Here is a 14,816-nt window from a genome sequence, read left to right on the forward strand (position 1 = left end):
CCACCCGCTCACCCCCAACCCGAGCCTGTCACATCCTCCTCCTTCAAAGACCTCAAACCACCTGCGATTGAACAGTACCAGCCTCTGCCGGCGCCCCCCCTCCCCAACAAACAGAGACAATGTATTGCCTGCAGTGGCTGCTCCCCGTGCTGCTCATCCCCAAACCACTGAACCCGGCGCTGTGGTTCAACCACTCCATGTTCATGGGCTTCTATCTGCTCAGCTTCCTGCTGGAGAGGAAGCCCTGCACCATCTGTGCCTTGGTCTTCCTTGCTGCCCTTTTCCTCATCTGCTACAGTTGTTGGGGCAACTGCTTCCTGTATCACTGCCAGGACGCGGCACTGCCGGACGCCGCCCACGACCCGGCAATCGTCGGGACCTAGGAGAGAGAGACGGGGGAGAGATATCAGAGAGGGGGGGAGGTGTGAAGGGTGATTACTGTAGAATGATACTGCCATGCTGTAAGAGGGGACGGACCGCACTTTGGGTGGGTTGTACCGCCGAGAATACAGAGAGTACTTGGCAAGAGGCGAGGAGAGGAGCCAGTTTGGGGGTGATGGGGGCTGGTTTGTGATGCTGTAGAGAAAAAGACTTAAATCTGAGGTGGTAGGAGGAGAAGAGGGGGAGGTGGAATCAGAGGCAGCGGGCGAGGGAAGGAAGGAAGGAAGGAAGGAAGGAAGGAAGGAGGGGTATTGAAACTTGAAACGCTAAGAGAAGGACACGAGTGAACTTCACACTCTCAACACTCCACTTTCAGCAACTTTCATTCCAGCATCTGAATGAAAACAAGACAGTAAACAAACGCACCACAAGTTGACGCCGACCTAAAAGTGACACCGTGTTTGAGTATTCTGGCTTCTTTCCAGCCCACCCACCTGTTTACTTCAACCAGAGAGATTCGCCGGGGTTCATCTTCGTATAGAATCAAAATACCCTCAATGTCAAACTGCCAAAATTCACCTGACCCCCGCTGAAACCTGCAGACGGAGCTTGGACTAGTTTCAAGTTTCACTGGCAGCCATGTTGGCTCACCAAGCATTATAAACCAGGAAGTGTTAAAAGAGTAACTGTCCCGAGCGTCCCACCTGTCGCAGCCCGACCATACCGAACTCCGTCGCCACTTTTGGCTCCGCACACGTAACGCTACCCTCCACACGGAGAGCACACTAACACTGGACAATCAGTAACTATGCTGTGAATAATTCCTCCTTTGTTGCATCGCCACACACACACACACACACACACACACACACACACACACACACACACACACACACACACTCACACTCACACTCTCACACACACCTCAGAAGGTGTGATAATGCTGAGAAACTTACCCACCGTGCTCTGGAGCTGCCCCCTCTCCTCGTCTTCCTCGTTTCCTCTTCCTCCTCTCGCCTCGGAGTGAAAGTCCCCTCCCGCCAGACTCACGATCTTTTTTTTGTTTTCTTTCTTTTTTTTTGCTGTTTTGTTTGTTTGTTTTTTTTCTTGTGCATGGGTTGCCGTTAGTTTTTTTATGCATTAAGTTCACACACAAAGGTTTAGTGAATTTAAACAAAATGCTGAAAGTTTCCAAAGGGTAGAAAAATCTGGATGTGTGTGTGCGTGCATGTGTGTGTGTGTGTGTGTGGGGTGGATGAAAGGTTATGGTGTGTGCGATAGGTGTGTATTTTCTGTGATCGAGGTCGTGGTGATACGCAAGGAAACGGCTGATGGTCAGTATTTCCAGCAACACTAAGCAATACAGAACGCTGGGCGAGGAAGTGGCCTCAAGTTTTCATTGACAAGAAGGGCAGAAGATTCCTTGTGCATCACTGCTGTAAGTGTTATGTTTAGCTGTGAGACGCAGGCTAAGGTGTTTATACTGTGTACTAAATGGCGTGTGAGAAGGTGTGTGTGTGTGTGTGTGTGTCCGAATGTGTGTGTGTGTGTGTGTAGCCTTCTGTCGCAGTGCTGAACATGCTCACTGCTACACGATTGCTTTGGTTTTAATTTAAATAAAGTTTTTCCTCTCAACGTGTTACACTGAGTCGAATTCAGTATCGTATCAGTCAGTGTTTGTTTTAATGGTGTTAAACATTTAAAATTTGATTTTTTATAATTTTTTATTATGGTCTCAAAATGACATCCCTCTCTGTGCTAAATTCAAAGTCTACAAAGTATTCTGTGTTCACATCTCGGTTCTTGTTTAAGTCAGTCGTGGAGGAATTATTCAGACCAATAATTTAAGTATGAATGAGGTAAACATGGCGCCATTACAGCCGTATCAGCATGAGTGCAGGTTAAAATCACAGTGGATGAAACAAACTATTGAAAACAGTAAACTAGTGCTGGATGTGTGTTTCAGATGATGATGCAACAGAAGAGCAAGATGAGCAAACAAGCTGCTCGTCTTTCCCCACAGACGTCGTTCAACTCCTGCTAATTAATATTTTCATCCTCCTGCAGCAGCTGAGAGTCTCCTGTGTTTATAAAAGAGAGAATGATTCATTACAAATACAGCTCTGGATTTCACCATCATTTCTTAGAATCTTTTCACAGAGATGAAGTTTGTGCATCAGTGATCTTCCTCGTCTGTGGTTCAATTGTGACTTTTTAAAATCCAGAACCGATATATGACATAATGCGTATATTTTACTTTTGGTACTTAAAGTATATGTAATACTTTTGTACTTCTGCTCAGCGTATTAAGTATTTCTACACTTGTACTTAAATTGCCATTTCCCTCATCAATCTACACTCAATAACTCATAATGACAAAGTGAAAACATGGTTTTTGACACTTTACAAAATGTATTAAAAAAACAAAAGCTGAGAGAAGTTTTCAGACCGTTTGCTGAGCTTCCAAACTGTGCTCAGGTGCATCCTGTTTGCTTTGATTATCCTTGAAGCAAACGGCCAAGAAAACACAAGAGCGACTTTGGGACAGTTCTCAGTCTGTCAGCCAAAGCCCAGATTTAAAGCCCACAGAACCGGTGTGCAGAGAGACGGCAGCTCACAGACGCTTCCCATCCAGACTGAGCTGAGAGGATCTGCCTGGAAGAACGAGATAAACTCCAAATCCAGGTGAGCAAGGCTTGTAGAGACTCACCTGCAGACTGGAGGGAGTAACTGCTGCTAAAGGGGTTTCTACAAAGTACTAAGATCTAAATGCTTTTATAAAGGACAGATTTCAGTTTTACTGTTTTATTTCATTTCATTTGTCACTCATGATATCTGACTGATATTTTAATGGCCGACACATCCGTTGATACTTCACAGTCAGTGCCCCTTGTGTTGTCTGTGTAAAAGCCTGATTTTAGGATTCTCAATAGTGTTAACATCCCCATCAGCAGGTAACAATGTTAGCATGCTAACATGCTAAACCAGGATGGTAAATATCATGCCTGCTAAAAAAAACTCAGCATGCTAGCATGTAGCTCAAAGTGCTAAGTGTTCAGCCTCTGGCTTTAGTCTCTTAAGTCTTGTTGTAATTCTTTCATCCTCACTTCCTCTAACCTCCTCTTGTCTTTCTGTTTTTTTGTCTTTCTCCCATGTGTTCCCTCAGCTCTGCTTTTTCATCCTTGTCTTTTTTCTTCTAAGCAACTGTGAAATCACTGCAGTGAGAACATTATGATTTTAGACAGCAGCTAGAAACCCAACAAACAGAACAAGTGCAGCCTTAGAGTCGCTCAACATTGTTGATATTGCTGAATAAAACACGTATTTGCTTTCAGTCAGGAGATTTAACCAGGTCAAATCTATTCCAGAAGAAAAACGAAAAATAATAATTAACAAAGTGCAGAAACTGAACTGTCTGGTCCTGCAGGAGGGGCTGAAACAAACCATGCAGATCCAGCAGATAAAGATTCAGCCACAGTTTTGCAGACACACAGTTTCTTCCCATCCTGTTCTATATTAAAACATCCCGTGTGAGACTTTGATGATGTGTCTAAATTGACTGTCGATTTGTTTCCAACATGAGAGCTCTGGTATGCCGAGCATTTTGACCCCTGCTTTTATTTCTACATCATCCATGATGAGAGTTTTTTCATGGAACATTTCTTACACACCGGAGCCAGACAGAGTTGATCTGTGTTGAGTTATCATGTGTGCACTGACCCTGAATAAGAACCACATTTGCCTCCACAACATTTTCCTCCCAGCAGATAAAACACAGACCGACGTCTTCTTCCCACGCCATTTTATTGACCCATGGCTGCAGGAAACGGCGAGAGCATAATGCTCGCATAGCGTTGACATGACCGGTCCTACTCTTCCTCGCCCAAACTGAAGGTTGGTGGGAAGAAATGTAACAACAAAGTCATTGGCGATGTTTTTAAAATGTAAATTATTTTCTGATTTCAAAACACCATCCAAAACAAAAATAATTGATAACGGACCAGTGTTAGGAAACAGGTGTTATAACTACCTGAAATAACCAATCCCACCTAAAGCAAAGGACATACAGTTTAAAGTGATAAACAATGTTTATCCAGCAGCCGTGACCTTACGAAAAAGATGAAATTTCGAAGTAGATGCTTACAGATTTTGTTTAGTAAACCCTGAAACTGCTGAACTCTTTTTCACATTTCGGTTTTGGCAGGTGACGACAGCTGGTTGAACATTTGAACTGACGCTTCTTCTTTTGACATTTTCAAGTGTTAATTTTTACGGACGGTCTCTCAAGTAAAATGTCACATGTGGTCAATAGAGTTATATTAATGGGTAATTATCATATCCATAAAAGTAAAGTGTAGTAGAGAGTTGTAAACCCTCCTTGTCTTACTTTAAAAATGAATTAAATTATTTATTGTCCATTGAGTTTGTAAAGAGAATTTGTTCAGTAAAAAAAAATGTTCTACTCTTCCTACTTCTTACCTCGTGACGTCACCTATTGGTTCGTTAACTGCCGTTTTGAAGCCTCGACTTTGGCTCACACCTAAACCCAACCAATCCAACCAGTGAAGGCAACGATCATCAGCCAATCAGAGGCAGTAGTGGGCGGGACAGATGACGTCCAGCCTTCCCAGGAGAGCAGCTCCACCAGGAAACGTTTTTCGTTTGGTTGTAATTTCCCGCCGGAGTATCAGCGTTAGCACCGCCACCACTTAGCATGTTGCTAACGGGTGTCAAGCTAGGACTGTCTTGGCGGCATTTGAGGAGCCTCCAGCCGACCAACGTCAATTTTCAAGACATTTTGAGAAAGAAACTTTCAGCCGACTTGGTTTGTTAAACGGAAGCGGCTTCATTACGCGGCGGAGTGTGGTCAGGTTGTGTGTTTTGCTTGCATGAAGAAGCAGCGGCGGGAAACCGATTGATTAGGTGCCCCTTCACCTTCCCGAGGAGCTGGACCTCAGGACGGGGCGATGTCACCAGAGAGTCTCGTTGTCACAGGTCAAGATGAAGCAACATGTCTACCTGAGCTCCATCCACTAACAAGAGCTCTGTTTCCAGAAGCTGAAAAACTCGTAGTCACGTCTGTGGAGGAGCATCACGTGAAAACATGGCTACACCACGACCCGGAAGAGACAGACTCACCTCTCCTTGATGCATGTCCACACTGACACTTTGAACTCATTGGACACCAATGCCCTTATGAGACTTCATTTCCACAACACCTGAGCCCAAGGCCACGTTTGGCTTGTTATAACTACTGGAGCACCTGGGCCGCAGCTCGAGTTAAGATATTTGGTTTATTATAAGCTGCTGCCGAGCCCTTTATTAGTAGTATTTGAGTGGAATAAACCTTTAAAACTACAAATATGTGGATAAAAAGAAGCATTTGGGTGGAATAAACCTTTATAGCAGTTAAGTACGGTCCTGAAACTGCAGCCTCTGGTACTGCAGAAACATACTATTGCCCACTACAGCAGCCCTGACTTAAAACATCTTCCCGCGGCCCTGTATGACCTCAGACAGTCTGTAAATATCCCAGGTCAGTCTAACCACAGCCAAATCTGCTCTGCGGCAAGCGAAGGCATCCTCAGGTCAGGCCTGTTCCCAAACGTCAGATCACCTGAGCAGACAGCAGAGGGCAGCACCTGCTTGTGTGTCAGGGACCAGACGACGCTCAGGCCACGGAGAGAGAGGTGGAATAAAATAAGATAATAAGATAAACTGTAAGAAATCATACAGCAACATATTGAAATCTACTAATATTTCATCATTTTCAGTCCAACTTCAGTGAACTTAAATCTGTTGGTTTTACGTTACAATAATTAATGAGAAAACAATAAACTTATTATTTATGTTAAGTTCAGAAAACTCACATTTTTAATTTTGATTTAATTCATGATTTATCATGAAATCATGTTGCTTATTGTATTTTATGTTTCAGATATAAGTGATGCTGCTACTAAACAGCAGTTCAAAGTTTTATTTGTCACATGCCGAGGTTCAATGTACAACAAGCAAAGTGTATATTTTTCATCATATGGATTTCTCTTTTTAGATTTATAGAGATGGAAGCTGCTGTATGAAGAGATGAGGAATGAACATGTACTAAAACGCAGTTGTAATAACAAACTGTGTCTGCATAGGAGAAGCTGACAAATAGTGTGTTTATTAAATGTTTATAAAGAGCTGTTGTATGACGTCACTGATCCATTTAGAATCACATAAACTCAGTGACTTGATCATTTCCTAATGGTGGGAAACAGGAAGTCGTGACACATCCTTCATTCGTTTCCTTCATTAACTCATTCATGTGTTTTGAAACGTTATTATTAAGTGTTACCAGAGATTCTTTATCAATCAGTAATAAGACGTCAGGGCCGACCACTTATCTGCGTTTCCTCCTTCAAGCTAAATCAAAGCAAATCAATGCATATGTGTATCTCAAATGACAACTCATGAAATCCAGATGTTCATCAGCCTCCAGCAGCTGCAAACCAGGAAACCCAGAGAAGAAGAGTAAAACCTCTTAAAGCTGTTTGGCTTCCTGCCGCAGTTGTTTTGTTCTACAATCCTCCGGCATCCTCGAACGTCTCTGCTCCTGTTTGTGTTTGTGGAAACGTTTCAGCCGCCATTTTGTTTCTGCAAAGCCTGAAAATATAGAAATTAAATACGACTCGGAGAAAGAAGTAACCTGCCACAGGTAGATTTACACCGTCTGCAGCTGCTGATGAGGATTTATTTGGTCCCTCAGGGTTTAATGTTCACAAGAGATTTTCCATTTTTCTCTTAATTACACACTCGTGTGACATTATGTGAAATTACAATAATATATTTATCCTTCATTTTCCCAATAAAACAACCTCATAGACTGGTCGTTGAAAGCGAGTCCCGACGCTGGAAAAGCAGGAATTATTTTAAAGCTGCACATGGTAATTTATCTGGTTAAATAAACTAACTGCTGCGACAGAGAACAGAACAAAATAAATCCATGTTTCCCCGTAAAGTCTCTTCTCTGGTCACAGGATCAGGAATGTTGAGGCTTTGTAGGAAAACTCTAACGTCAGTGATTGAACGATCCGTCCAGAGGAAGCTTGAAGTCGCCGTCATCAGATCGTCCTCCGCTCTCGTCCCTTTAGTATCTGTAGTTATGAAGGCACCAGAGATTCATTGTTATCCTCGTCCTGTCATTCCCCTTCAGTGCAGGCTCATAAACTTCATCATCCAGCTCATCATTCAGTCTCTCGCCCCGACACCCGGGTTCATCGAGACTCTTGATGTTTCAGTTCCACACATGTCTCCTATAGAATGGTAATCTCAGTCTCTTGGTTCTGATAAGCCTCCTCCTGCATCTCGGTGTACAGCTGGTCCATCCTCTGGAAGGCCAGGAAGCCCTTCTTACCTGCAGACGGACGAGAGGAAAGTTTAATAAAAAACAAACTAGAGTCGCCTCCTCGTGGTCGAATCCCTCCGCCACTCAGACTAGTTCCAGATTACATCCCTGTTTATCCAGAGTCAGAATAAATATGAACCATCCGAGTCACATTTTTTAATAATTGCTGTGCGAAGTGTGATTAAAGGCTAAAAAGTGTACTGTGAGGTCACGGTGACCTTTGACCTTTTGATCACCAAAATCAAATCACTTTGTCCTTGAGTCAAAGTGAACGTTTGCACCAAATTTGAAGTAATTCCCTCAAGGCGTTAGAAATATTGAGTTCACAAGTCCAAAACTGGGTTTTGTGATGTCACAGTGAGTTTGACCTTTGAGCTTTAGCCACTAAAATCTAATCAGGTCGTCCATGAGTCCAGGTGAACATTTTTACCAAATCTGAAGAACTTCCTTCAAGGCGTTACGGATATATTACATTTACAAAGCCAAAACTACATTATACGAGGTCATCATGACCTTTGACCTTTAGCCATTGAGGTCTAATCAGTTCTTCCTTGAGTCCAAGTGAATGTTTTGCCAAATTTGAAGGAATTCTCTTGAGAAGTTCTTGAGATATTGCGTTCACAAGGCCAAATTCATGTTTTGTGAAGTCACCGTGACTTTGACCTTTGACCTTAGGCCATCAGAATCTAGAAGATAAAACAATATATCTATATATAAACTGAAGGAAGAGTCGTTCGGTTTGTACCAAAGGAGAGGACGGTCTCTCTGGCAGCGCTGCGAAGATCTTCATCCGCTGATCTCCACAGATCTGCTATGTGGTCCACACTCTCTGTCGCCTGGCACACACAGAGACACACACACACACACAGACACACACACACACACACACACACACCAGACAATTGATAACCAGCCCATGATATAAACCAGACTTGTGTGTGTTGACAGGTTTCTGTGTGTGTGTGTGTGTGTGTGTGTGTGTGTGTGTGTGTGTGTGTGTGTGTGTGTGTGTGTGTGTGTCGCTCACCCGGAGGCACTTCAGAGCCAGACAGGAGCCATGTTGGATTTGAAGGTCGGAGCTCTTCAGACTCTCTGTGTAGTGAATCAGCGCCTGGGGCAGAAGTAAGAGAAGCCGCATCAGTACGATTCATTAGAGGCAGAAAGGAGACGGAGAGAGGGAAGCTGCTAAAACACAAGACTTTTCTTCTTCTACTTTACATTATATCAGGAGGCCGCAGAGTGTTTTCTTTCTCCTGATCCCTTTCTACACCGTACTCCACTCTACTTTGTCAGATCTCCAAACAAACACAAATCTTTCTGTTGGGAAATGTACGTTTTCAGTGATCGGTTTAACGCTAACGAAGCTAACTAGCTACGTGTCCCTCGTTCAGTCACTCCACTCCTTTACCAAAGCCCTGACAGGCAAGTGTTTTCATTTCATGTGTGGAAACAACCCCCAAGAGATGAGAGGAAAAAAAAGGATTTGGGAGGGGGAAGTCATTTTTCTGATTCTTTTTTCCTTTCTTCCCAGAATAATAAAAACTTGCCTCCCTGGTTTTGTTTATACAGATGAAAAAAACAGAAACTTTTCTCATCACAGCAGTTGAAGCTCAGGTGTTACTTATTACATTAACGATGGCTCTGTCTCAGTGAACCGTGTGATGATTTCATTATTTACACCTGTTGTTGTTTTCCTGCCGTTTTCTGTGAGGAAGGAGGAATTTCTCAGGTCACTCAATTTCACACTCAGATTTCAGACACTCAGAATAAAAGTAAATGCAGTTCACCATATGTCTGACACAGTCTAAGTATCTATTAAATTACTCTTGTATGTTTGTGGCAGTTTTTGCTTTTGTGAATCTAATTTTCTTGTTACTTCTCCAATTCATTTTGTCTGTATCTAATATTTTTCAGGTCTGACGTTGTGGCGTGACGACAGCTGTGAACACGCTGCCTGGGACAGGTGGACGCACCTTGCTCCTGAAGGCCTTGCAGCCTGCGGCTCTGCACAGACAGTTGGCAGCGGCTTTGCAGACTTTGTGGTTGGAGTCGACCTGCAGGGCGGCCAGGGTCTGCAGCGTGCACCCCAGTGGGAGGAGCTCCACGATGCTCCGCCCTCTCAGTTTGTTGAGAGCTCGCCTCCGTTTGGGGCTCCTGAGGGCCGACAGGATGTACTCTGAAACACACCAGGAGCCACGATGAATGAACAACACAGGTAATTTGTGTTCATGCTCCATTTAGTAGCTGCTGTTCTGGAGCTCTCAATCACATCACATGATCTTTATCAGCAAATGAAGTCATAGAGGTGTAAATGTTTTTTTCCCTCTCACCTTAAGGACTTTTCATGAACTTTGGAAACAGATTTAAGAGTTGGAATTTAAGGAATATCCAGTTTATACTCACTCAAACATATTTGACTGTTTATAGCTTTTATTTAACATAAGATGAAAATCTGCTGAGGCAAATGCAGTAAGATATGTATAGAAATATAGAAATATTAAACTGTTTACACTGTTTTCTGTGGAAGCCCTCCCATACACAAACATCATATACGTATATACATATAGTGAATTTCCATAAATGAAATATATATACGTATAAAATGAAAACATATGTAAAAATTATATATTCAGTTTCATTACATTTCATCATGACAATGTGACATATGTTTGTATATGTGTGATTTATATATGTTTATATTGTTGACATATGTCATAATAATATTTGAATATATGTACACATACAAGTATATATACTATGGGTCTTTCATATATGTTATGAATCTTCATATATGCAGATGTAAATATGTGATAATAGTATATCCCTTTATAGGTGACATCACTCTTGAAATAGAGACATACAGTATATGTCATATATTATGTTTTATACATAATTTCTTTTTAAATTTAAGTACATTTTTTTAAGTGTTTGTTTTTGTAATACTCATGTCGGCCACCAGAGGCTGAAGTGCGTCACTGCCACAGTTTAAATCAGACTGAAAACATGTTTTTCTCCAGATTAATTTAAGTTTCTCCAACACAAAGTTCATATAATGTAATTTATGTAACGTCACTGTCACGCCTTTCTTTTGGCTAGAAATGTATTTTAATAGGTAATAAATCTTTCTGTCAAAGAGGCTATTGGACGTCAGGTGAGAGAGTATAAAGACCTATAAAGGTCAAAGGTCACAGTGGACGCATGGGATAAACATAGGAGACTATTTTTTTTTTTTTTTACCTGCCTCTCAGGGTTTCTGCAGTTCGTTTTATTTTCATGCACATTTTAATCCACTCTTCAGTAACCAGGAAGTGCTCCTGCCAGCAGCAGCTGTGTGATGTTTTCATGTAATAAGACTTTCACACCCTTAACTTTCACATCTCAGAAAAGTAAATTAAATCTTATCTAACGTTCCTGGCACGCTTCGTCTCTTGGGCTGTAAACTCCACCCGCCTGGTGTTCAGAGTGAGTTAAAACAAATGCCAAGATTTATTTCAGACTTGATTTGTCCCTGATTGAATTAAGAGCAGAGACACACTGTTGTTGTTTTAGCCGTGCCATGCAAACCAAATGAAGTTTATCAGTGTAATACACAGCAGACATAAGGAAGGAAGGAAGGAAGGAAGGAAGGAGAAAGGAAGGAAGGAAGGAAGGAAGGAAGGAAGGAAGGAAGGAAGGAAGGAAGGAAGGAAATTAAGATGAATCATGTGGCTGTTGAATCTTAAAAGATCCTTTAAGGAGAACTGTGGCCCCTACACACACACACACACACACACACACACACACACACAGTCAGTTTGGCAGTCACGTTGACAGATGGTCCAGATTCCTTTCATATGCAGGAATCTCTGGAACGTTCTCGGATCCTAAAGCTCTGTAGGAGAGGACATACCATTCCTCACACACACACACACGTGCACATATCTATATACACACACACATGCACATATCTATATACACACACACACACACACGCCGTGGACACCTGTCATATGTGATGGTAGAAAAAATAATATGGATTTAGTTTGCAAAAATATGTTTGGTGCTCTGCGCTGGTCTGTTGTCATTAAAATAAAAAGAGGATAGAAATGAAGCTCTTCTTCCGCTGCTCAGTACAATAAACCTCAAACTACGTGACATGGTTAGACTCATATTAGACATACGCATACAGAAATATAATATATGACATGGCACTATATCAAGGGATTTTTATATTTATATGTTTAGAGCATACATGAAATACTAACATTTATAAATGTAGGTTCATATATTAAAAATGTCTAAATTATACATTTTTATATGGTATAAGATGTTGCAACCATATATGTTAATGATATTTATTTAAATTTAAACAACATAATTTTAAACACGTCTATCTTCACATGTTCATAATATCAACATATAGTGACAGGCTTTAGGATGAATATATATTTATGTAACATGTCTACAATGAAAGCATACATACATAAACATTTGTATATGCTACACATATATTTCTAATAGGTTTCATATATAGTTTTTACAAATGTGCTTTTATTTTATATGTGCATGAGTCCTATATAGAAATTCAATATATGTACATATGTTACATTTGCATATGGGTATATTTTCTTATCATTTGGATGTTCTCTTAGTTCAAACATTTTAAAGTGACATCTGTAATTGAATACCTTCTTTAGAGAGGCGGGAGATGTGCTCCCCCAGCTCCTGGACGCTCCAGCGCTTCAGATACACCGACAGCTGGAACAGCGTGACTCTGTCTGGGCTGCAGAGCGGCCGAGGGCTGGGCACCATGCGACAGGCCGTCTGGACCTGCTGCAGGAGCTGAGAAAACACTGCAGGGGAGGCAGAGAGAGAGAGAGGTTTTCATCTGCTCGTGGTCGAGTTATCATCCCCCCCCCCCCAAAAAAAAAAACAGGTTGAATGAAGTGCTTATCTACCTTTCTCTGATTGGCCGGGCTGCTTGGCCTTCACCTTGTGCGTGTAACGTTTCTTCAGTGTCCTGGAGAAGCTGCCGGCCGGACAATAGAAAGGAGAGCTGCTGTCGTTCACACAATCATCCCAGAACAACAAGACATCCCTCGTTCTCTGGGCCTTAGGGAGGACTGGAGGATGAGGAGGAGGAGGAGGAGAAAATCTTATATTTACCTTTCTTTACCCAGGAACATCACCTGAACATTAAGACCCAGGTTCAAACCTGCTGTAAATTATTCGTTGCTAATCACATATTAATTATAAACATGTCATTCTCTTAAAGACAGATAAACAGATTTGTTTTTACTGACTGTCACGAGCGCAGATGTTGTCGTTCTTCTCCAGCAGCAGACAGCTGACTCTGTCCAGGACTTCAGCCTGAAGAGCCACCTCCTCCAGCAGCTCCCTCCGAGACGGGCAGAAGTCAGTCGTTCTGATCATCTGAGGAGACGTTATGATCATTGATTAGATTTGCTCAGCAAGAGAAAAGATGAACCTGATTTCCTGCCTCGTGGTCGTTTGCCTCGACTAACCAGCCGAGTTGCAGGAAACATGGTGACAGTCTCTCCTTCCTGAGTTACAGCATTGAATAACGACCAGAATTTGTTTTGCAGAACGTTATGATGTCACAGTGAAGTTGACCTTTGACCTTTTGGATATAAAATGTCATCACTTCATCATTTTATCCTGTTAGACATTGTGTTGAAATGTGTCATCATTAATGTAAACATAAACCTGTTCTGTATTTCCCTCAAGGCTTTCATGAGATATCAGGCCAAATACATTTTGTGAGGTCACAGCGACCTTGACCTTTGACCTTTGACCACCAAAATCTAAACAGTCCATCCATGACTCCTAATGAATGTTCGTACAAAATTTGAAGAAACTCCTTCAAGGCGTTACTGTGATATCGTGTCCATGAGAATGTGACGGACATGGCTCCTGTACCTGTAGCAGGAGGAGGCAGATATCCAGGTGAGTCTCTAGAGCTTGGTCAAAACCCCAATTCCCAGAAGTCAGAGGGATGAAGACCAACTCTTCCTCAGAAGCTGATTGGCTGTTCTGGGAGAAGAGGCCGAGGCTCCTCAGAGTGCTCTGCTGGAAAGAGCTGATGCTGATGGAGAGAGATGAAGAGCAGAGATGAGTTGTTTTACCACAGGCCACTGCTGATTATTTTTCTTTTATCCACCTGGAAACTCACCCACTGTCCTTCAGTCTCAGGCTGCCCAAACAGGAAGTGTCGTCATCCGCGTTGAAGTCATGTGACAGGAAGTCAAAGCTGCCCAGGACTTCCTCGACAGCGAGCGTCTCCTCCGATGATGAGCTCTTCATCAGGGAGAGGTCGTTCTGAGGAGGAACACATTCACACATTCATGAAGAGGAAAGATAAAAATCACCTCCAGTATCTTTACCTGCAGGCGTTGCTTTACCTTCAGGATGGTGGCCAGGTGCAGTATCTGGTGGTCCAGGGCTCTCAGCTCCTTCTCAGACAGACTCTGGTTCTGTAACGTCTTCTCCAGTTCTGCGATCAGGGCCCCCAGCCTGAGCGCCTGGGCCCTGCGCTGGGCGCCGCTCATCCCCGACCTCCCCGGGGTCGGAGCGGCCCTCGTGGTGGTTGACGATGGGGCCGCAGGTGGAGGCTGGGTAGCGAGCGTAGGTGAGGCCGAGTACGTCTGACAATCTGGGGAGTCCTGGAAGAAACAAAGGAAGGAGTGAGTTTGAAAAGAGAAGAAGAAACAAGAGGAGACGAGTGTCAGCCTGATGAAACCTGACGAGAGATGCTGTGAAAACAGGAGATTTAAGGAGGTGAAGAAAAATAAACTGAAAGAGAAAGGAAGAGATGAAGAAGAGATGAAGAAGAGATGAGGGAGCTGACAACAATAAGAAAATAGTGGCTCTGGTTGTTGGATCAGATTCTGATTCAATTACTGGTTTCTGTTTTTATTTTCATCTACATATTTTATCATCTTCTGTTTTCATATTGTCTATTCTCATTGTCCTTCTCTAACCCTATTAGCCATTATTTTATTGTACTATTACATTTTTTATTGTTAAACACTTTACCTGCATCAGAATT

The 14,816-nt window shown here is 42.5% G+C and overlaps 2 protein-coding genes across 3 annotated transcripts in view; one reads left to right on the forward strand and one right to left on the reverse strand.

Annotated features, from left to right (window-relative positions):
* Nucleotides 1–6: 6 nt before the first annotated feature.
* blcap (bladder cancer associated protein) lies at nucleotides 7–2,016 on the forward strand. The gene has a single exon (XM_023393093.2). It carries the CDS (start codon nucleotides 120–122, stop codon nucleotides 381–383), a length of 264 nt encoding a protein of 87 aa, XP_023248861.1. The 5' UTR covers nucleotides 7–119; the 3' UTR covers nucleotides 384–2,016.
* A 5,049-nt stretch (nucleotides 2,017–7,065) lies between these two features.
* The window catches only part of ripor3 (RIPOR family member 3), a 54,794-nt gene continuing 47,043 nt past the window's right edge, over nucleotides 7,066–14,816 (reverse strand). For both annotated transcript variants that reach the window (XM_023393095.2, XM_023393094.2), the window contains 10 exons: nucleotides 14,170–14,430; nucleotides 13,941–14,086; nucleotides 13,688–13,853; nucleotides 13,051–13,180; nucleotides 12,706–12,870; nucleotides 12,436–12,600; nucleotides 9,742–9,944; nucleotides 8,796–8,879; nucleotides 8,514–8,604; nucleotides 7,066–7,777 (listed from right to left, as the gene is read on the reverse strand). In XM_023393095.2, the coding sequence (XP_023248863.1) occupies nucleotides 7,677–7,777; nucleotides 8,514–8,604; nucleotides 8,796–8,879; nucleotides 9,742–9,944; nucleotides 12,436–12,600; nucleotides 12,706–12,870; nucleotides 13,051–13,180; nucleotides 13,688–13,853; nucleotides 13,941–14,086; nucleotides 14,170–14,430 (1,512 nt within the window). In that variant the 3' untranslated portion in view covers nucleotides 7,066–7,676. The remainder of the gene's footprint in view (nucleotides 7,778–8,513; nucleotides 8,605–8,795; nucleotides 8,880–9,741; nucleotides 9,945–12,435; nucleotides 12,601–12,705; nucleotides 12,871–13,050; nucleotides 13,181–13,687; nucleotides 13,854–13,940; nucleotides 14,087–14,169; nucleotides 14,431–14,816) is intronic.

Source organism: Seriola lalandi, unplaced genomic scaffold (assembly GCF_002814215.2).
Source record: "Seriola lalandi dorsalis isolate HSWRI2012SDOR001 ecotype SW California unplaced genomic scaffold, Sedor1 jcf7180002054928, whole genome shotgun sequence".
Classification (NCBI taxonomy): Eukaryota; Metazoa; Chordata; class Actinopteri; order Carangiformes; family Carangidae; genus Seriola; species Seriola lalandi.

Excerpts from the sequence above, each read along its gene's own strand:
- blcap (XM_023393093.2), top strand. The coding sequence starts at position 120 with ATGTATTGCCTGCAGTGGCTGCTCCCCGTGCTGCTCATCCCCAAACCA.